The sequence below is a fragment of the Camarhynchus parvulus genome, chromosome 13, assembly GCF_901933205.1.
Source record: "Camarhynchus parvulus chromosome 13, STF_HiC, whole genome shotgun sequence".
In the NCBI taxonomy this organism is placed as follows: Eukaryota; Metazoa; Chordata; class Aves; order Passeriformes; family Thraupidae; genus Camarhynchus; species Camarhynchus parvulus.
In genome coordinates, this window is record NC_044583.1 from 7807845 (window position 1) to 7828675 (window position 20831).

The 20831-nt window shown below is 42.2% G+C and overlaps 2 protein-coding genes across 9 annotated transcripts in view; both read left to right on the plus strand.

The window, feature by feature from the left end:
• ACSL6 (acyl-CoA synthetase long chain family member 6) overlaps nt 1-20831 on the plus strand; it is a 56934-nt gene that overhangs the window by 30908 nt on the left and 5195 nt on the right. For 6 of the 8 annotated variants that reach the window (XM_030957290.1, XM_030957292.1, XM_030957295.1 and 3 more), the window contains exons 8-20: nt 284-316; nt 1294-1345; nt 6273-6346; nt 9250-9462; nt 11884-12018; nt 13116-13250; nt 14975-15070; nt 15889-15961; nt 16364-16452; nt 17001-17117; nt 17356-17499; nt 18229-18330; nt 19300-19371. In XM_030957290.1, the coding sequence (XP_030813150.1) occupies nt 284-316; nt 1294-1345; nt 6273-6346; nt 9250-9462; nt 11884-12018; nt 13116-13250; nt 14975-15070; nt 15889-15961; nt 16364-16452; nt 17001-17117; nt 17356-17499; nt 18229-18330; nt 19300-19371 (1335 nt within the window). The remainder of the gene's footprint in view (nt 1-283; nt 317-1293; nt 1346-6272; nt 6347-9249; nt 9463-11883; nt 12019-13115; nt 13251-14974; nt 15071-15888; nt 15962-16363; nt 16453-17000; nt 17118-17355; nt 17500-18228; nt 18331-19299; nt 19372-20831) is intronic. The other 2 variants (XM_030957296.1, XM_030957297.1) reach the window with 2 other exon arrangements.
• Nucleotides 1386-5109, plus strand: LOC115908584. Its single transcript, XM_030957298.1, has 2 exons — nt 1386-2276; nt 3252-5109. The coding sequence occupies exons 1-2, from the start codon at nt 2011-2013 to the stop codon at nt 3673-3675; spliced, it is 690 nt and encodes a 229-aa protein (XP_030813158.1). The 5' UTR covers nt 1386-2010; the 3' UTR covers nt 3676-5109.

A 20831-nucleotide genomic window follows, 5' to 3' on the forward strand; every position in this document is an offset into this window, starting at 1 on the left:
GATCCTCACCCACACTACAGGTAAGCCTACAGCCTCACACTTGTTTCAAACACCCTGGATGCAGCTCAACCAACCCAAACACTACTTGAAATCCAAGGAAGGCACTGCAGTTGAGGCAAGAAACTCAGGATAATGAAGATGGCCTCATGACTTCATGACCCAGTTCCAGCTAGGAATTTGCTTTAGCTCATACCCTCCCTTAGTGGTTTGCAGATTATTAGCAAATGGGTTACACTGTAGGAATTAAGGTGGAAATCACTTTTGTTACTTTCATCTCTTCCAGGACTGTGGCCGTGAGAATAGACATGTGCCTGTGGTGAGTGTTGGCTTGTTGCTTTTCCCACTTACAACTGCAGCAGAAGGGACCTTAAAGCTCTTGTTCCATCCCCCTGCCATGGGCAGGGACACCTTCCATGGGTGCTTGGTTGTTCCAAGTCCTGTCCAATCTGGCCTTGAACATTTCCAGGAATGGGACAGCCACAGCTTCCCTGGGCAGCCTGTGCCAGAGCTTCACCACCCCCATAGGGAACAATATGCAGTATTTCCTTCATTCCCTCTACCTGGAACACTTAACTGAGATAGCTCATCCTGTTATGAATGTGTTAATGGGACAGTAATTAAATGCCATTGTTAAGCTACTCTAATTCCACTACCTTACCCTGGTGGCACTGGGGGAATGTCTCTGTACCCTTCACTTTCTGCTGGGGTTCCTATAGTTCAGAAGCACTACTTGGCAGTATTTATATGGGATATTTTAGGAAAATTGCTTTGATATTTTTCACTGGCTGCTCATATTCATACGAAACTCTGAAAAGCAGCTTCTGATACTCAAGCTGTTTATTTAATCATTCATGACCCAAAATAGTGTACATATAGGGTGGTGCTGAGAATACAGAGATGCTGCTGGAAATGGGAACAATCAGCAGCTTTGGAATCTTGTCCCCTGGTGTGGAGTTCTTTCCAGAATTGACCTGGAAATTGATGAATTATCTCAAGCTGTCCCACTTGTCTAAAGATATAGGTGGTGGATTGGAAAATGCTAACTGTGAGACAAACACTAAAGCATGCCCTTAGTGCAGCTGGAACACAGCATAAAGGGAGGAATAGAGCCTGCATCAGCTGAAGAAACCTGGTTATACATGCTGAGGGGAATTATAGCTTTTTTTTTTTCTCTTGTCAGAGCAAAAACATAATTGGTTTGATCTTTAGGTTTCTACAATGTCAACAGTCTCTACCACTGACACATCTGCATTTGACTGATGTGATTTTCTTAATCTCCTTTTGTATTTCTAGCCTCCTCGACCAGAAGATCTGTCAATTGTCTGTTTTACTAGTGGCACTACAGGTAAAAGAGGCATTTTAATCTAGAAATGTTAGAATATCTTATGAAATTAAATATTAATCCAACCTCAATACATACAAACCTGCTGTTATACTCATATGGTAATGATATTTCTAGGCATTTTTAATATTTAAGAATGTATAGGTTTATATACTTCTGTAGATTGCAAATTAAAAATAACAATATATTTATTTTTCAATTGAATTCTCTGACATATACTTTGCCAGTATGATTTTCCAGTTGTCTGAAAATCCGCCCATGTGTCTGCTTCCCATTTTGTTGTGTAGTTGTGAAGTACTTGGTTGATTGGTATTTATCTTTTGCAAATGTATTTTAAAAGAAACCAAAAAATGTGGTTCCAGAGCTTTCCGTTCTCTGTATCCTAAGCACATTGATGTCTCCAGCCTAACCAAGGTCCTTGTCACCTCCTCTTCTTGTGTGTTGCTCATCACACCAAGTTCTGGAGAGGTTTGGGATGAGCCTGGTGCTGGTACTCGTGTGCTGCTGGCCTCTTTTTTCTTGGACAGAGGGGCAGAATCATTTTCCTGCCTGTTCTTAGCAGAGGCAGGTCTTTCTCCTCTCTTCAGACCCTGGTTTTCATCAGCTTGCAGGAATTTCTTCCTCTTGAGAGCTCAGCCTCTTGCCCTCCCTGAAAGCTGTGTGGGCAGATGCGCAAGGCATCACTGCTTGGGACACTGCTTTCACACTTGTCTGCAGAGAAGGTCTATGCTCCAGGCACTGCTGGAGCAGCTCTTCCAGATCCACCTGTGCTCTTGGGATTGCCTAATGCTTGGTCCTACACCACAGCACCCTCAGTTTGGTGTCAGCAGAAGATGCTGGGAGCTGCTGGTGCTCCTCAGATGGCGGGTCAGGCTGAGCATGAGGGAACATCTTCATCCTCCACCTCCCAGAAAAGACTTGTGCTTCAGACCAGGTAGGCAACTGCTTTATCAGCTCCAACTACAAGCTCAAGATGTATTAAAAGGGCTTGGGTATTTTACCTTTGTGTATGGTCCTTAGATTAGATATCTGCACTTCAGACTGCTCTGGGCAGAGCACTGAGGGAAAGGAGCCTGTGACTGCTCTGTTCCAGCACTGGGAATTCCTAAATGGGAAGGACTGACCTCAGTGCTGGACATGAGCATCACAGTCATGTTCAGAGTGAGTGCAAAGTGGCTGGGCACAAATGGGAGCAGTGGAAATGGAAGGAGCCATGCTGTGGATGCAGCAGGGCACAGTGTGTTTCTGTATATGTTCAAGTGCAGAGCAATTATTTTTCAAGTCATGTTATTGTTGATATTTTTATTTCTAAATAAGAAATTCTGCAATTATTCTTCAAGTCACGTTATTGTTGACATTTTTATTTCTAAATAAGAAATTCTGCACAGAGAAGGTTTCTTTTGATTTTCTTTTTCATTTGCAGATTCAATCATGGGCCAGTTTCCGATTTTGTGCTTTTCTTAGAAACATGCCCAGAGTTACAGAAATAGGACAACCAGGAAGTTCATTTCCCTTCTCCCATCCAAATCAGAGATTTCCAATTTTGCAAATCATCTCAAACTGAACCCTCTCATAACAATGACTTGTGATGCATGAGCCCATCCTCTGCTGCTGCAGGACTTTGCACATCACTCTCTGCCTTTTCCAGAGGTTACATCAACACTCTGGTCTGTTTTCTACATTGTGCTTTGATGTAAGAGTTTTATATAGCCCATGTAATTTTTAGTGACTAAATTTAGAATTTTCTTCCAAAGGATATATTCTCTAGGGCTTTTCCAATTCCAAAGGGCTTTAAATATTTTTGTACGGTGTGAAAAAAAATCTCTGCTCTGGAATTTGTCACCTGAAAATTGTAGAATTGCAAAGAATTCCCCAGGACCAGACTTTAACACTTGCTTTTCTTTGACAGGATCAGATGCCCCAATGCCTCCTCAGGGAGAAAAGAGAGGCTGAGGTTGCTGATCTTGGATGACAAGAGCAACTTCCACGGCTGTGCCAAGAAGCCATCAGCACTTGGAAATGGGCCAAAGATATATAGATATCCCCAATATGTCAGGATACAATTTTTCATGTTGGCTACCAGAGAAATCAATCAACTGTCATTCCCTCAAGGATCCACTGATCAGGTGGATAAAAATTGCTTCCCAGTGGTTTCTCCCAGCCTGGCCAGTGCATGTTCCTTTTTGTCAGAGGTCCTCAGGGGAGGAAAGTGCTTGCATCCCAGAATGCTGATGGAGCACACCATCACATTTGTGCTGGAGCACTTGAAAGACCCTTTTGGCAATGTGGAAAAGGTTCTTCTATTCTTTTATAAGTTCTACTATTGCTTATGAGAACTACCAAACAAGCCTGGCCTCCAAGATAAGGAGGCCTTAACATTCCTTGGTTATTGATGGATTGCAAGGTATTAATTCTGTAACAGGAAACTCCCTGGGCCTGTCTTTGTGAGGAAATTCAAACAAGAGCAGTGTTACAGAAATGGCATTGATTTTTTAAATAGAAGAGCAGCATCCCTGCCAACCCTCTTCTCTCAAAGTGGTAGTTCTGGGAAAGAGCTCATAGAAAGGGGCACCTATTTTTACTAGGTTAACTCTTAGAACTACTAAGGAAGGTTAAAGCTTACAGGAGTCCCCCAACCCAAAAAGCTGCAGCTGTCCCATAACAGCATGGTTTGTTCTGGATTTCTCCTGATGGAGGCTCTCCTGGCTCCAACACTGCTGCTCTGCTTAGACACCATCATCACTGCAGCCTGTCCAGGGTGTTGAGCCTGTGCAAGAAGAAGGATGCAGAAGGAGTCAAGATGTTAACACTGCTTCCAGGCATGGCAGAGGTACTGGATCTGCATTCAGGTCAGAGGTGGAGTGAGTAAATGAGTCAAACATCTGAGAAATCTCATAGAATCATGGAATAGTTTGGCTTGGAAGAGACCTTCAAAGCATGCCTAGTTCCAATTCCCAGCCACAGAAAGGGACACTTTCACCTAGACCTGTTTGCTCCAAGCCCCACCCAGCCTGGCACTGAACACTTGAAATCCTCCAAAAAACATCTGAAGAATTTTGTCAAGGTGCAGGGACCAGATGTGTGCCAGAGGACACAGTTTTGAGTTTCCAAACCAGTACTGAGCAAATCCTCTCCACTGTGACACTGCAGGAGCACAGCTGCTTCTAGAACTGCAGGGGCTGAGCACCAGTGTTTGGCTGGGCACATCTCGGTAACACAAGTGATTTTGGAGTCATGATGAGTATGCACAACTGACACCTGTTCACGGACTTTTCTTGGAGCCTGGATCCATGTGTGCACCCAGCTGTGAAAATACCCTGCCAGGCTGGTTTGGCACCTGTAAGCCTGGTTCACCATGTTGGCATGGGAGCAGCCATGGCTGGCAAAGCTGTCAGCTTCTCCCCTGAACTTCAGATGGGACCAAACCAACCTCCTGTGCATCATCTTCATCTGCAAGTGTTTGGGACTGAATTACTCAAGGCACTTGGAGCCGCAAATAGGGATTTTCAGTATAATATATTGTGTTAAAAATATCCTGCTCTATTGCAATAAATGTATGCAACAATTGCTGTTTGTGCCTGCCTTTAATTATTTGGGAGGCTGAATAGGAGTGATGGTGGTGCTGCTGGCAGGACAAAGGGCTCAGTGCTGAGTGTGCCCATGTCTGTGCCCATGCCCACACTGGAGGGCTGCTAGCAGCACAGCCCTCAAACTATTTGGAAATGAGAGGATTAAACATACTTTCCTGTGCTGAAACATATACACAAAGCACCACAGTCTCTTCCTAATCTGAGCCAGACAGAATGAAATTCTGGCTGGTTTACCTTTTTGTTGCATTAACTGAAGGAGCTTTGCCAGGCTGCTCGTGTCCACTGTTCTGGGGACACATTGGGCACCTGCAGGTAAAGCTCCCCTGATCTGCCTTTGCACAGAGCAGCAGGAAATACGTGGCAGTGGTGTGATGGAATTAAAACAATCTGCTTAAAAACATGTTGGAGAGAAAGAGGCTGGCCCCATAATCTTCATTTGAGCTGAGCTACACCTTATTTTCACAAGTAAAGCCTTGGAGGGTGATGAAAAGGGACAGTGCTGTGATAGGAGGATGTGCAGAGCCCTCCATGCCACTTTTTTGTGAACATGGAGGTTCCAGCCTGTGTATTTGCTGCTTAACAAACACTCTGTTTTGGTGTCCAAAAGATACGAAATGCAAGAGGTGTTCCATGGTCAGCTGACCGTGGTGTAAAATGAGTATAAAAAGGCAAATATTGGTGGTGCTGAGGTGCTTGCTGGTGGTGGATGAAATGCTGCAGGGGCAGTGCCCAGCTCTGGAACACAGCACAGGGGCTCTGCTGGCTCCCTAACAGGTTTAGGGCTGTCTTCAAGACACCTCTGCTGCTGCTACTATTCATTACTTCCCTTAATTGTAGTCTCAAAGGGTCTTCTTGTAGCCTAATTTTTGCCTGCACTGCTCTGCATTTCTCAAGTTATTCAGAGTACTGGTTAAGTAAGAGTATAACAGCCTTTTGAACAGTGTTTCTTGGTGTTCAAGATTATTCTTAGTCAAAATCTGGATGAAATAAATCCTCCCAAGAGAGGCTGGAACAGCCAGCCAAGTCTGATGGCTGTGCTCATTGAGTGGCTCCATCTGAGCACTCTCAGAAATTGCAGTTGGGCTATTTCTGCTGGAACCTGTTTTCCAGAGTCTCCAAGAGAAATATTTCTGTTTGCAGTAGCATTTTATTAAGTTTTGAGTATTGAAGTGTTTTTGGTGCATATTAATGCACGGAAATGATGGTGAAAATTACATATGTTTTAAAATTGAAGAAGTGAACATAATATTTTAACCATTTATTGGTTTGGGGTTTTTTGTTCAGTTTTTCAAAGTTACCTTCTGGCTTATTCTTTAAACTCCCTCTCTGTTTCTTTTCAGGAAATCCCAAAGGTGCTATGCTGACCCATGGAAACGTGGTGGCGGATTTTTCAGGCTTTTTGAAAGTGACGGAGGTGATTACCCTGAGCTAGAAAACATTGCCATGTGCAGGTTGTGTGGGTTGAGCTGTGGCCCTGCATGGGCTGGAAGGATGCTCTTGCAGATAAAAGATGACATTTTTCCTGCTCAGAGGGCCAAATTCATGGGAATGGAGCAAGGCTGAATCTGCAGTACTGGAGGGCATTAAATCCTCTTTGCAGCTCTGGCTCCCAGGCTCTGTAGGGCACTAAGGGCTTCTGAGAAACAATGCTGACTTCTGTAAATGAATTCATTAACTCTTTTTGAAGAATTAGGAGAGCACACAAGCCCTGTACAATTGCAACTGGTGCTTGAAGAAGAGTTCAAGCTCCTCTTGTGCTCTGTGTGTCCCATTGTGCCCAAAAATGTTGCTATTTATTTGAAACCTCTCTGCATACAAAGTTTGTGTATATATATGTATATGTGTATATATATATATATATATATATATATATACATATATATAAAAGAACATACATGATTTTTTATCGGAATGGTTAATGGTTAATTTCATTGATATTCCAGTATATTTTAGTTTTTGTTATACATATTTCTAACAGAGCATAGCATAGTGCTGGACAAGTGCCTTTATAATCTGTTTCATACAACATGTGAACTCATGTTTAGAAACAATATAGGAAGCAAAATCAGTTGACCATGACATAGTAGGGATTTTATATATCTTATATAAAACAAATCTAAATAATCTAATTTCTGGCAGTGAACAGGAATTCTATAAAGTAGTTACATGCACATAGGATGGACAATTGGTTATCTCATACCCCTTACTGGTCTTATTGTTGATGTTGAAATTACTGAAGTTTTTTACTTTAATCCTGGAATTTTCTGAGATTTCTGGACCACTGGTGTAAAGAAACTGAGACATGTGATGTAAGAAATGCCACTGAACTCACATGTTCCAATGTTTGCAGGACTGTGTCTCCACAGTGTGCAGCACAAAATGCCAGTGAGGGCTACTCAGCATGGAGCTTCAGTGGCAGCAAGAGGCACAAATGGAAGCTGAGGTGTGGAGAGGCCTGAGCTTCTAAGGGCAGGCATTTATTTTGGAACAGCGCTAATTTAGAGCTGAGGGAACTTGGCATCTTCCAGAACTGGTCCACTAAAATGGATTTAGTGTTTGCTGATGGAGTGGGACCCTGATTAATCTCAAAGGTATCAGATTGAGCCCCAAGTCTGGTGTGATTGTAAATTTATCTCTAGTCATCAGACCAATGCTAGCAGAGAGTAAATGCCTGTAGCTGATTGACAAGATTTGGGTAATGTCTGACCATAGTAATGAAATAGAGTAAAGTGTGAAACATTTGAAAGTAGTATAAATTAAAGAAACAAAATGAGAAGTCCTGTGGGTTTGTTGTTTACCAGTTCTTGTGGCAGTTTTGCTTAGTTCAGTGATTTTTACAAACCAAATGTATTTTTAAGCCAGAGCTTTATTATAAGGTTGTTCTCAAATACCAAGAAGCTGTTTGCATTTTTACATTTAACTGGACAACTGTGCCAACTGTGAAATGCTATTCAATGGCATAATTTTGGTCTGATTTAAAACCAGATTATTTTGTCTGGGCTCTAACAGCAGTAATTAAAAAACCCTGGTTGATATTAAAGGTTTTGCATTACTGTGCTTGCAGAAAATGAAGCCAAATTGAAATAATGTATAAATAGATCTGCAGGCCCTAATGGCTTCATTCAGACTGACAGACACAATAATATGAAATGGGATGCTGAGAACACCCCCATAGTCAATGCTGTTTGACTTTGGTAGGTGATGGCTGGGAGGCCATACCCAAATCTGACCAGCCCAGATTTAACTTCAATAAAATATCCCCTGAGGGATGGACTCCTGTGTCTGCCTCCACTGTATCCCAGGTCATGGGCTATTGATTCCTTCTGAGCAGTGGAGTTGCAAGTGGGTATAAACTGTTAATATTGTGAGCTGATAGATTTTTATACCCATTTTCCACTAACCACTGGCCTTGATGCAAATTATTGGGTAGTCAACCTTTCAGTTTTTCTAATCCATAATATTACAGCAAGCTTTTCCTAGGAAATGCAGGTAGAAAGGTTATTTTCTTTTGGGGAATGAGTTAGGTGAGGCTCTTGAGGCCTTTGTTTATTCCAGTCTTCAAGAGAGAGTTAAAAACTTGGCAAAATTAAAACTTTGGTCACTTTTCTTCCCCTATTCCCTTCTTTCCCATCTGTGGGACAGTCATAATGCCCTTAAAATAATATTTTAATAATTTGAAATTATGAGAAACACTAACAGAAGTAATTTTGAAGCCTAAGATTAAATCATTAGTTTTCCAACACATTGATTCAAACCAATGATTAACCCAAGAAAAAGGAAAAAAATGGCTAATTTTGACTCTAGTAACACTGTGATTTTTGAATGGGCTGTATGCAATGTGGGAAAGTGCTGCTCCTGCAGAGCCCTGCTGGTGTCCAGGAGGCTCCTGCAGGTTAGCACTGGGATCCTGGGGGCTCCTGCAGGTTTGCACCAGGATCCTGCTGCCTGGCACAGCTGAGAGCACAAATCAGGGTCTCGGCACCTCCTGGTAGAAAGCAGTGAATAAAAATGGGATTCTCCATCAGGGTGAGCCTCCATTCCCAGCGAGAGCTGCGTGGGTACAATCTGCCTTCTGCCAAGGAGAGCCCTCTGCATTGCCCTGTGTGTACATCTCCGTGCTCTTTACTCCTCCTGCTAACTGAGCTCCATGATGCTGTGGCTTTAACGCTTCCCTGTGTCCGCCGCTCCCTCCTCTCTTGACAATCTTTACCCTTTTGCTCCTCTGGTGCCATTTTTCTTTTTATTATTTTATGACTTTCTTGTTGTCTTCCTGTCAGTGTTTCTTTCCTTTCTGTCTCCCATGCCCTCCACCTGCAGAAAGTGATCTTTCCGAGACAGGACGATGTGCTCATCTCCTTCCTGCCTCTGGCTCACATGTTTGAAAGAGTTATACAGGTAAGAAACCTGCCTGAACTGACGAGGCCTCGTGGGGCTCCTTGTGTTTTCTTCCAGAGTCAGTGGTCTCCTACTTGTGAGGATGTACACATTTCCTATTTGCCTTTAGCACACATGTTTGAGAGAATGGTACAGGTAAGGTCATGGTGTCAGTGGAAATCGTCTTTTTTCCACGCCAACAACAAAAAAATAAAATAAAATGAATAAAATACTAAATAACCAGCAATATCTTGTAGCACTAAAAAGGCTTGTACTCCAGAAGTGCCACGTGCATAACACTAGAGCCATGGTCTCAGTGACATGGCTGTGAGTCCAGAGCAAGGCCAGGAGAGTTTCCCAAGGTCTCCAGCTTACACCTGGCTCAGGGGTTGAAAAACTGCCCTTCAGCAATGAGCCAAACTCATGGCTCAGTCAGCTCATAGCTACTGCTACCTGAGCAATTTGTGGGACAGAGTTTCAAAGCACTCTAGGATGAGGTGTCGTGTGAGTCAAGATACTTTCATGCCAATTTCTACATCAGCTAAAATGATTTTTTTGCATAAATAACATGATCTGCAAAAAAACCCCAACCTGGCAGATACTGAAAAAGAAGAAATTGAGATCATGGTGAGACACATGATCCTCCTGGCAGGGCAGCATGTGGTGGCCGTTCACTGCAGCCTGTGTCCCCTGAGAATTATGGCAGATCCAAGCTCTTGCCAGCCCACAGAACTGACTCTGTGTCTCTTTTTGACTTGTGCTGCAGTTGGTGAGTTAGGCAAGTCAGGTGAGACAGTCACATCAGGTCTCCTGGCCTGAGAAGCTGTAAACTTAAAATAGATCCAGTATGTGAAGTTTGGATCTGGATCCAGTTGCAGCTCTGTACTTTCTCAAGGAGGCCTGTTTCAGGCTGAAAACACACTTTGAGTCAGACAGGCATCTGAATATAAACCTCCCACTTCTTAGTAACATCTGTGCCAAAAATAATATATTTTTCCCTGTTAAAACTCTCACAAATTGGAAGTAAAAGCCCATGAAAGATTTGGAGAATTACAGCCCAGCCTTTCTCCACCTGCAAGGCAAGGTGGTCAGTGTGCCAGCACTGTTCAGGCAAACAAGAATATAATTATTCAAAATTCATCTGATGGGTGGGCAGAAAGAAATTAGAAAAAAATGAAAATGCTTTCATTTCACAGGATGTTGCTGTACTGAAAGGGATAGCCTCCAAAGGATGTTCAGGTTCATCCTCCCATCTGAAACAGCTTAATATAAAGATTTTTTCAAAAGGGCTAAAAAGTAATTTTCAAAAGCATTTTGAACAGCAAGCACTGCATCAGTGTCCCTAGTTTTAGCCAACATTATTCATTCCTGTAATTTACAATTAAAATCATACAGATACATGCTTTAAAGCTAAAAATTTCTAGTTGTTACTTTCAATTCCCAATGAGCACACTGGTTACTTTGTTTTAAATTCATGTACAGTGTAAAGCACAGATTCAGCAGTGTGATTTTCATTAAACCCACATCACATGTGTAAAATTCCTGTAATTTCAGCTGATGGAGACAGTCTCCAACTGCCTGACCAAGCAGTGAGAGCAATTTGGTTAGTACTGCAGATTTTTAGGAGCTGCACAAAAGATGTGGATGTCTCTTAAGGAATTTTCAACTTTAGTCATTTGGGGAAGACAAGCCCACAAAAAGGAGCTGAAGTTTTCAGTCTACTCAGGAAGGCTGGGCTCAGCTCTGGTATCACAGGGGCACTTGCTGAGGACGCTCTCTTCCATGCACTGTAAAACCATGGCAGAAGTGCTGGTCTCCAAATGTTCCTCAGTGACAAAATTCCAGACTGACCCAGTCTGTGCTGGCTCCTTGGCAGGGTTACTGGTTACCAGCTACCAGCTGGCTCATGGCCAGCAGCCCCTCTGCCCCATCTCACATATTGAGCTCCATTCTGCTGATGAGGAAAACACCCTGCTTTGTTTTCAAGTACAAGGATTCTGGATTTGTAGTTTCCATACAAATCAAGCACCTTTCATGAAGTGGGCTTCTATTTCTGGGATACAGGATCAGGCACTGTATTGCTAACGTAGTTTATATTGTTGTATTTAAACAAAACTAAAGTATTAACATCTAAAAATTGGCTGCTGCTCTGTGTTTTATGATGTTTCTTACTTTGCATTTCTGTATTGACGATAGGTCCTCATGCTGTGAGCTGCTATGGGAGGGCTGGGCTTTAGGAAAGCTCTGATCCAGACTCTGACCCTAACTGGGACTTCTCCATCCCCATATGCAGGGGATGAAGGGAAATCCCTTCTGAAAATTTTGATTCCTTGTTCTTCCAGAACAAGTGGTAAATTTGGTGGATGCTGAATTGCTTGTACTGAAAAATGCCCAGAACTATTTGGATATTTCTCTTCAGTGCAAAATTTATTGTTACTTTATTGTATTTCCAAAGTCCCATTTTTGCCACATTGCAGAGCAGAAATTCAGAAAAGGAGCTTCTGCGCTTGGGAGGAATGCTTTGCTTTGGGAATTGAAGGCCAAGGGGTTACATGTGTTCCTCTTTCTCCCCCTCAGTCTGTAGTGTACTGCCACGGAGGGCGAATTGGCTTCTTCCAAGGCGACATTCGCCTCCTGTCTGACGACATGAAGGCACTGCGGCCAACCATCTTCCCTGTCGTGCCACGGCTGCTGAACAGAATGTATGACAAGGTGAGCTGCATTTTGATTTTACTCTTTTTTGGAACAATGGAGTTTATGTCCCTTTACTACTCATGTGGAAGAATTCCCTTAGTCATGGAGATTTCTCAAGCAGATGACAGTATTTCTGCCTTGCTGCAGACACATTCTCACCCTGTGTAATGGATACAACTCCTTCAGTGTGTAAGTCTATTATAACTTACACAGACTCCAGACACAGCTATCACATATGAATATGAAATCCCTCTGTATTAGCCTCCTACCTTGTTCTCACTAAAATTACCAGATGTTTCTAGAGATACAGGATATTTTTCATCACAGAAACATCAGTCAAACCTGGTTGCACAAGGACTTTTTGTGCCCATCAATCAGATTTGAAACTCAAATCTCTTGTTCTGGTGGCAACAACAGCTGGAAATCAGAAATTTCAAAAAGCCTTTGAGGATTTAGGCAGTGTAAATGTGACAGTGGCTCTTGGATTTAGGAATCTTTAAAACTAAGGTAAAGGTATTGCAGGGTATTTAAGACAGGCACGTCTGGTCATCATATTAAATCTGTTTGACTAGCTGGGAATATTTATTCCTCAGAAGATTTATCTGCTAAAGACAAGCTTAAGCACAAGCTATTGATGTAATTTTTCCCAAAGGTCAGGGCTTCTGTGCTTAATTAAGGGACAGGCACTGGGGGTTTCTCATTTGTTGAGGTGGAGTTTGTGCTGGTGCCTGATTTAGCTCAGGTAAATGCAGCCCCCATCACCACATTGGCCATCACTGATACCTGTTCATGTTGCTCATTCCCTGTTGCTCAGGTTGCATGAACTTCACTGAACCCTATCACAGAAATCATATATTAAGAGCAGTCTTGTCAATCTAGTTGGGGCCTGCACCACCATCCTGTCTTTTCCCCCCAAAGGAACCACGTGTGCAACAGGGAATGGAGCAAAACACATCATTCCTTTTTCCCCACTAACAACCCCCAGTGTAGCTTTGTTTACTTGTGTTGCAAATGTAACTGTGCCCACCTGGCTGTGTGGGTGTCATGGGGAGAAGAGGTGTTGATGTGCTCTCTCTCCTCTGTGACACCTCATCTGCCATCCCATGCTCCTGCAGATCTTCAGCCAGGCTGACACATCCCTCAAGCGCTGGATCCTGGAATTTGCGGCCAGACGGAAAAAGGCCGAAGTTCGAAATGGCATCATTAGAAATGACAGTTTGTGGGATAAACTTTTCTTTAATAAGATACAGGTAAGTGATTCAAGAAGTGAGTCTGAATTCAAAGAACTCTTGTTTCTTCTAGCAATGACTGGTTTTCTGACAAGGCAGTTTCAGACAGTAGGAAAAATTTCTTCATGGATAGGGTTGTCAAGTATTGGAACAGGCTGCCCAGGGGAGTGATGGGAGTGTTAAAAAAGGGGGTGGATGTGGCACTTGAGGACATGGTTTAGTTGTGAAGATGGTGCTGGGTTGATAGTGGGACTTGATGAGATTAGAGCTTTTCCAGCCTTAACAATTCTATGATTCCTTAAAGTCACTGTAGCCCACTTGCCTGATGATGAACTGTGGGCAGTCATTACTCACTAGTGAACAGCAGTCTCGAAAATGGAATAGAAGAAGGAAACTGAGCACAGTTTGTTGCTCGTGAAGTTTTGCCTTTTTTGTTTGTTTGTTTTTGTTTTTAAGCACCATGCATAATATCAAAATTTCAATTCTCCCAGGCATAACTTTCTAGAGGGAAATGGAGAAACACAAGGCAGATTAAGATGACATTTGCCACATTCCTCTTCAGCAGCACCAAGAAATCACTAATTTATGGAATAGTGCCAAAAATTTTTTGCAGCTCTCAAATAGCAACTGTACCCCTGCAGGGGAGGAAAGGTATCTAGGAACGAAATTCAGAAAGGTAGTCATGAAAAGGAGATCACTGATCAAAGAAATGCTGCTCCAAAGTTTTCTGGAAAATCTCAACAAATAGTATTGGATTTCGGGTTGGGTTGCAATTGGGTATATTCAAACCCACTTTTCTTCCTAGGAAAAGAATAAGGTTGTAAAGAAAAATGCACACATGAATCATGGTTTAGCAACCATGAATAAAGAAATCAGAATGCCCTTCTACTTCCCACACATCTCAGTAAAAAAAGAGATTAAATTGGCTTTAAACCAGGTTTTTCTGAGCTCTGTACTACTCCAGGAGGCTCTAATTACTTCATTTTTTTAATCGGATGACTTATCTGGAGACATGCCACTTTATTTTTAACTAAAGAAACTGACTGTACTTGTGGTCTGTGGATTAGTTGTCCTCAGTGTGCAAAGATAGCAGAGTTCACCCAGCCGGGAGCGAGCCAGGCTGCATATTGATGCAAGGGCTGGCGAGACGGGCAGACTCAGTCAGCAGTTGTTTTCTCTTGTGCTGGGTTTTCTTTTTTACTTCTAGAATAAAGAAAAGGAAATGAAGGGAGAGGAGAAAGAAGTGAAATAGGACACAGGAATTGATGTAATACCCTCCAGAAATATTTGAAGGTCATCAACCTTAAAAAAGGGACAACGTTATTTTAGAGGGTTCGGGAGGCAATTCATTAAAACCAGTGAGGTGTAAATAAGCAAAGAAGACTGGATGGGGAAGAGTCTGTTTTTCCCAGCAGTTCCCAGAGCCAGGCACAGCAGTTGCAGGAGCTCAGGCTGAGCAGCTTGTCCTGACAGGGACATGAGCACTCCTGTCTCTGTAGACTGAATGGGGCTTTATCCCTTAGGAAAGCTTCAGAGCTAGTTCATATTTCCACAGATGGCCACATCACAGAACCACAGAATGGCTGGGTTGGAAGACTCCTTGAAGTTCATCTAATTCTGACCCCCTGCTATGGGCAGGAAATCTTGCACATCTATCCTAGAGAGAGCATTTTGTGCAAGCTCATGGTTTTGCCATCTGCAGTAGCTTCTGATGCTTTCTTTTTTTTCCTCCTGCTACCAACCAGGCAAGTCTTGGGGGGTGTGTCCGCATGATAGTGACAGGTGCTGCCCCTGCGTCCCCGACCGTCCTGGGCTTCCTCCGCGCAGCCCTCGGATGCCAGGTGGGTTTGTGTGCCTGCTCAGGGATGTTCATCCACTGCTAGCAAAAGAACACCTGGTGTTTAGGAAAGGAGATGGGTTAGACCCTCAGAACTGCATTTAGGACAGCTGTACCAGGATGGATCGAACAGCAGGGCTTGGGGCAGCCACGGAGTCCTGGTACACCTGGGGCTCAGTGGGGTGGGAACAGCCCTGGGATGGCAGTAACAGGCAAGAGATGTTTTCACTTTGGGCATCTCCCAGAAAAACCCCACAGGCTTATCCCACCCACCACTCAGCACCAAATTGAGTATGTGAAATTGAATGTATTCGTCCATGTGGTGGGAACTTCATTACACAAGTTTTATTTTATATATAAATGGAGAGAGCTAATCCTCAGACATCAGCCTAACCCACCTGAGATGTCCCTGCATTATTTCTCTGTGAGAGAAAGCTCAGTGCAACTGAAAGGTCTCATTTGAGAGCCTAAAGTTAGTCAGAAAAAAAAAGTTGGATTTTCAAAATGTCCCACGAAAATACCTTTTTTCCCATTAATAAGTTCCTCTCATAGTGTAGCATATGTCCTGAATCAAAGGTTAAGTGCTCAACTCATCATCTCCCTATTTTCAATGATATAGAGCTGTGGTCTTTCCTAGTTATGTAAATGGAATTTTGTACACAGTAGAAGCCAGGGACAGTGTCCCCATGGCAAATGGGCAACCACACATTACAGCTGCAGGCTCAGTTCACAGGACTGTGCAATACAGGGCAATGCTTGGGATTTCAGTTTGTAATAGCAAAATCTTTTGGGATCTTTTAAAAATAGCTGTCTCTTTGTCAGGTTTATGAAGGCTATGGCCAAACAGAATGCACAGCTGGATGCACCTTTACAACTCCAGGTGACTGGACATCAGGTAATTATTTTCTTCCACCATATGAAGAAATAAAAGAAATGCACATTCCTTTAGGAAATTATGGACTGTAACATCAAGGCCAGGTTGTATGGGGCTTGGAGAAACCTGATCTTGTGGAAGGTGCTCCTGCCCATGGCAGGGGGCTGGAATGAGTTGAATTTAAGGTCCCTTCCAACCTAAACCACTCTATGCTATTTCAGGATAGATTTTATATCCAAAGAGGAGGTGTCGGTATTTAGTTTTAATAGTGCAAAACCTTAATTAAGTAAATTATTTCTGCATACAGACACAGCTCCTGCAAGAACATCCAGTGTATCTACAACTATGCAAGTAACTAATGATAAAATGCTAATTATTGTTTATAGGAGAGATGACAAGTGACTTGATAACTTTGATTTCCAGGTCATGTAGGAGCCCCTTTGCCCTGTAACTTAATCAGATTGAAGGATGTGGAAGAACTGAATTATTTTGCTTCCAAAGGAGAAGGAGAGGTAGCAAATCACATTTTTATATCAAATTCTCACTAGTTAACACTGTATGAAGTAGTTTATAGAAGCATTTGACCTTTGTAGCGTGCATGGTTGCTGATGGGTTACATTGTGAAATCAGGAGAGGAAAACGGAAGTTTAACAATAGAGCAGTAAAGAACTAATGAAAAAGGAGCTGTGGCAGTACTTCCAGCCTCATTCCTTAAACTGCTAAGACTGAATTAGTTCAGCTAAGAGCTGAATTGCTGTGATTGCTATGATCTCTGCATTGCTGTGATTTCTATACTACACAAAAATTAAACTTATTGAAATAATTTTGTTATTTTTAACTGCAAATGCAATGCAAATCAACTTCAAACAAATCAGTTTTGCAAACCCTACTTCATATTTCCATTAGCTTGAAAAAAATACATAGATAGTTTAATAACCCAATCTATTTTAGTTTCATGGAGCACAGTCATTAAAATATTTCAAATTTAGTGAGTTACTACTTAATTTATATTTATAGCAGAATAAAAAATAATTCATCATCACCCCTGGTTGTTTTGCAGATCTGTGTGAAAGGACCCAATGTGTTTAAAGGTTACTTGAAAGATGAAGAGAGGACAGCTGAGGCACTGGACCAGGAGGGCTGGCTTCACACAGGAGACATTGGAAAATGGTTACCTGTGCGTACTGGACACACTCAGAGTTCTTATGGCAATTGTATTATCCCAAGTAAATTTTCAAGGACTGAACTTAGGTCTCCAAGCAGGTCTATTTTTACAAAGGATTGAGTTTATATTTGGCAGAATAAGCATTTGAAAGCACAACAAGCAATTGAAAACTCTGTTGAAGACAGACAGCTTGCTGAGCTTCTGTGGTTAAATAACTTCTCTGGGAATTCTCATTTCTTTCTCCTAACAGAATGGCACCCTTAAAATTATTGATCGGAAGAAGCATATATTTAAACTTGCTCAGGGAGAATACATTGCACCGGAGAAGATAGAGAATATCTACATCCGCAGTGACCCTGTTGCTCAGATCTATGTCCATGGAGACAGCCTGCAGGTACAAACCAAGCTTTCAGAAAATCTTACTTCACTCTTAGTAGTTAGAAGACAGAGAGCTGGGCTTGAAGGAAGGGAAAATGAGAGTGGATCACACCACATTGTCTGCCTCCTGCTTTGGAGCTGGCTGACAGCCAGGCAGGAACTGAGCTGCTGGTGTGACCCTGAACAGCTTAGAGAATGCTGTGACCAAAGATCAAGCTTTTAAGTTGGCTTTGGTGTCACTCTTTGGGTCTCCAATGCTGTCCTTTGCCACCATGCCTGTGGTAAGCCAGGAAAAGGCAAAGCCACTGCTGCCCTCAACACTTCCTGCCCATTCTGACCAATCTTGTTCTGTTAATTTGCACATTTATACACACACTTACAGCTTCTGAAGCCATGGCGATTCATCCTCTGCATTCAAGGCTCACAAGCATGAGCCTTCCCTTGGCATCAGAGTTTGCCTGGGATTTGCAGGGCCATGTGAATTATTAATGTCCAGGAGGAGCACAAACCCAGCTGAGGATATTAAAACTGCTGGTAAATGGAGTCACAGACAACCTTTTATCTGAGAGAAAAAGGCACAGACATCAGAATGTACTTCATGATGATATGTTAGCAAATTATTGACATAATTAAACAAGAAGTGGTAAAAATGCAGAAATTCAGCTGACTTGTGTATTCACTTCAATGTGGAGCCTGGAATATGGTTCAGCTTTAGCCTGCAACTCTCCTTCTCCTTTACCTACAGGCCTTCCTGGTGGGAATTGTGGTGCCTGATTCCGAAGTCATGCCAGGTTGGGCAAAGAAAAGAGGGTTTGAAGGAACATATGCAGAACTCTGTAAAAATAAGGTTTGTATCTGCAGTACAGACTTTTTTTTTTTTGCCGTAGCATTATGTGTGCACAATACTGTGTCTAGGAATGACAATTTCAGTGACAAGAATTATTTCCTCACTGAACATTCAGCAGGGTTGACCTGGATCCAGTGATATGTGTTGACTGGTGGTACCAACCGCTGCCAGTGCTGGTGTGGGGGGGCCAAGAGTCTCTCTTGCAGAGAACAACAGTACAGCAGGAGGAGAGGTTGTGTTTGCTTAGATTTCTTAAATAAGACAACTAAACAAGACTTATTGCTGGTCTTCTCTGTGGTGACCAGCAACAGGACCAGAGAGAAGGGCCTGAAGTTGTGTCAGAGGAGGTTTGGATATTAGGAAAAGGTTTTTCCCAGAGAGGGTGGCTGGGAGCTGGAACAGGCTTCCAAGGGGACTGGTCACACCATCAATTCTGACAGAGCTCAAGGAGCAATTAGATAATACTCTCAGTGTTATGTGGTGTGACTCTTGGACTGCTCTGTGCAGGGCTGGGAGTTGGATCCCATGGTCCTTGTGGGTCCCTTCCAGCTCAGGACATTCTGTGATTCTATAAAAAGGACCCCAGTCTTAAACACATGCTCTCTAATACTGAGGAACTGCATTGGATCACATCAGTAAATACTGATGCCACTGAACCATTCCACTGTCTGTGGGCAGTGATTCTGCATTGAAGTCTGGCAGATGGCTGAAGGACTGTGAATTTAACAGCTATGTCACATTGCTGGTTTGAAAATAGAACCATACTTTTTATACCAAGGAGACACTCAACATCACCACATTTAAGTGTAATGCTTATACATTACAACAGAATTTGGCTAATTACATACTAACTGTTAGTAAGGTACTTGAACTTTGCTCAGAAACACTTTTTTTTTGTGAACAGTGAGCATTAATTGCATGTAAGGTTGACAATGGTAGCTCATGAGGAATTTCTGTGTTTTAATGCAGGAACTGCAGCAGGCGATAATGGAAGACATGGTACGGTTAGGGAAGGAGAGTGGGCTTCACTCCTTTGAGCAGGTAAAATGAAACATCCTTCAGTGTGCTCAGACAGGCCATTTGTCTGTATAGCAGAAGGATTTGTCAGCATTTATCATGTTACTACAAATCTTTGTTGCAGCTGCACATGATATTTTTGGAAAGAGCTTTATTGCTGGCAAGCTGTATTTATTCCTTTGGAAAAATGTATTTGCTGTGATTCTGCTTCCCACCCATGTCTGAAATTTGAATTAAATTTAGTGAAAGTTTTGGGTGCAGAGGTCAAAATCTTAACTGGGGACATGGATAATCTCCAGAAAACCAGAGGTCAAGATAAACATCTGTAGGAGTCTGACTTTTCTGCCACTGAAAGCTCTGTTAGAAATTGGGTCACTAATTACTACTCTTATACCTGACCTGGAAATGCTGCTGGTTTCTTTATCTTTAGTCTGGGCACTAGTTCTTTCCTGCTTGTGTAAATATTTCTGCAATAGAGCTACAAACACTTCAGAAGGGGAGATCTGAAATCAACTGTGGTCTATATAGCATTAAAAACACAGAAAAATTATCCACCCCACTTTAAAATGTCAAATGTTTATTTCTGTTGAAAAAACCAAGCATCTTAATCATTACATATAATTAGCAAGGGCTTTTTTGCTTTTGTTCAGACTGTTTCTGGGTGATAATTCTAATGAGTAATTCACCATATTGGAGTGGAGCAGAAGCATCATTAAACATAACCCTATTATTCTTAATTTCTCAATTACCTATGCAAATGAAATGGCAGCAAAAAAGAAATTTATTTAAAAATAATTCAGTATAAAGCATAGTTTTTAATGCACATAATTGTCTGTGCCAATAAGTCTTGTTTGCCTCTGCCATGGTCTTCACAGTATGAAATATCCTCATGTAATCGATTTCACCAGCAGTTTACAATTAATAAAGTATAAAGTAGTGAGGAAAGTCTTGTCATCTTTCTAAAAATTGGAATAAAATAATAAGAGAATAGAATAAAAAATGATACCATTTTCAAAATTAAAGGGCTTCAAAACTTCATCTTTGTTGCAACATGTAATCTTAAAACCAAATTTTGAGCCAGATACTGTGGCTAATATTCATTTGGAATGGGATCCCCTGTTTATGGGGATACTCTTTATCATCCCCATCCTCATCTGCAGCTTGGATTTGTGTCTTGGGAATGACAAGTGTGACTTCTACAACCATCAGCTTCCAGGATCTGAAAGCTAGTGCAGCAAATGGGGGAGCATTAATAGTGTGAAGACTGATTTATGAAGGATTGCATGGGGGCAGGGCCTGGACCATGATGCTTACAGGGAAAGATGAATCACATATCTAAGGAATGGAAAATGGATTTGCAGCCTATATTGCTGCAGCTCCCAGCCAAACAAACTGCAAAGCAGTCTGGCTTGGGGAATCACAAAAGCAGCAGATGGCTGGGGAATTTTGTCTTAAATTGGTGGGCTCTGACCAGTCACGCAGCA

Coding starts and splice junctions, on each gene's coding strand:
- LOC115908584 (XM_030957298.1), top strand. CDS start 2,011: ATGCGCAAGGCATCACTGCTTGGGACACTGCTTTCACACTTGTCTGCA. Junction 2,277..3,251: donor AGACTTGTGCTTCAGACCAG/GTAGGCAACTGC, acceptor TTTCTTTGACAG/GATCAGATGCCCCAATGCCT.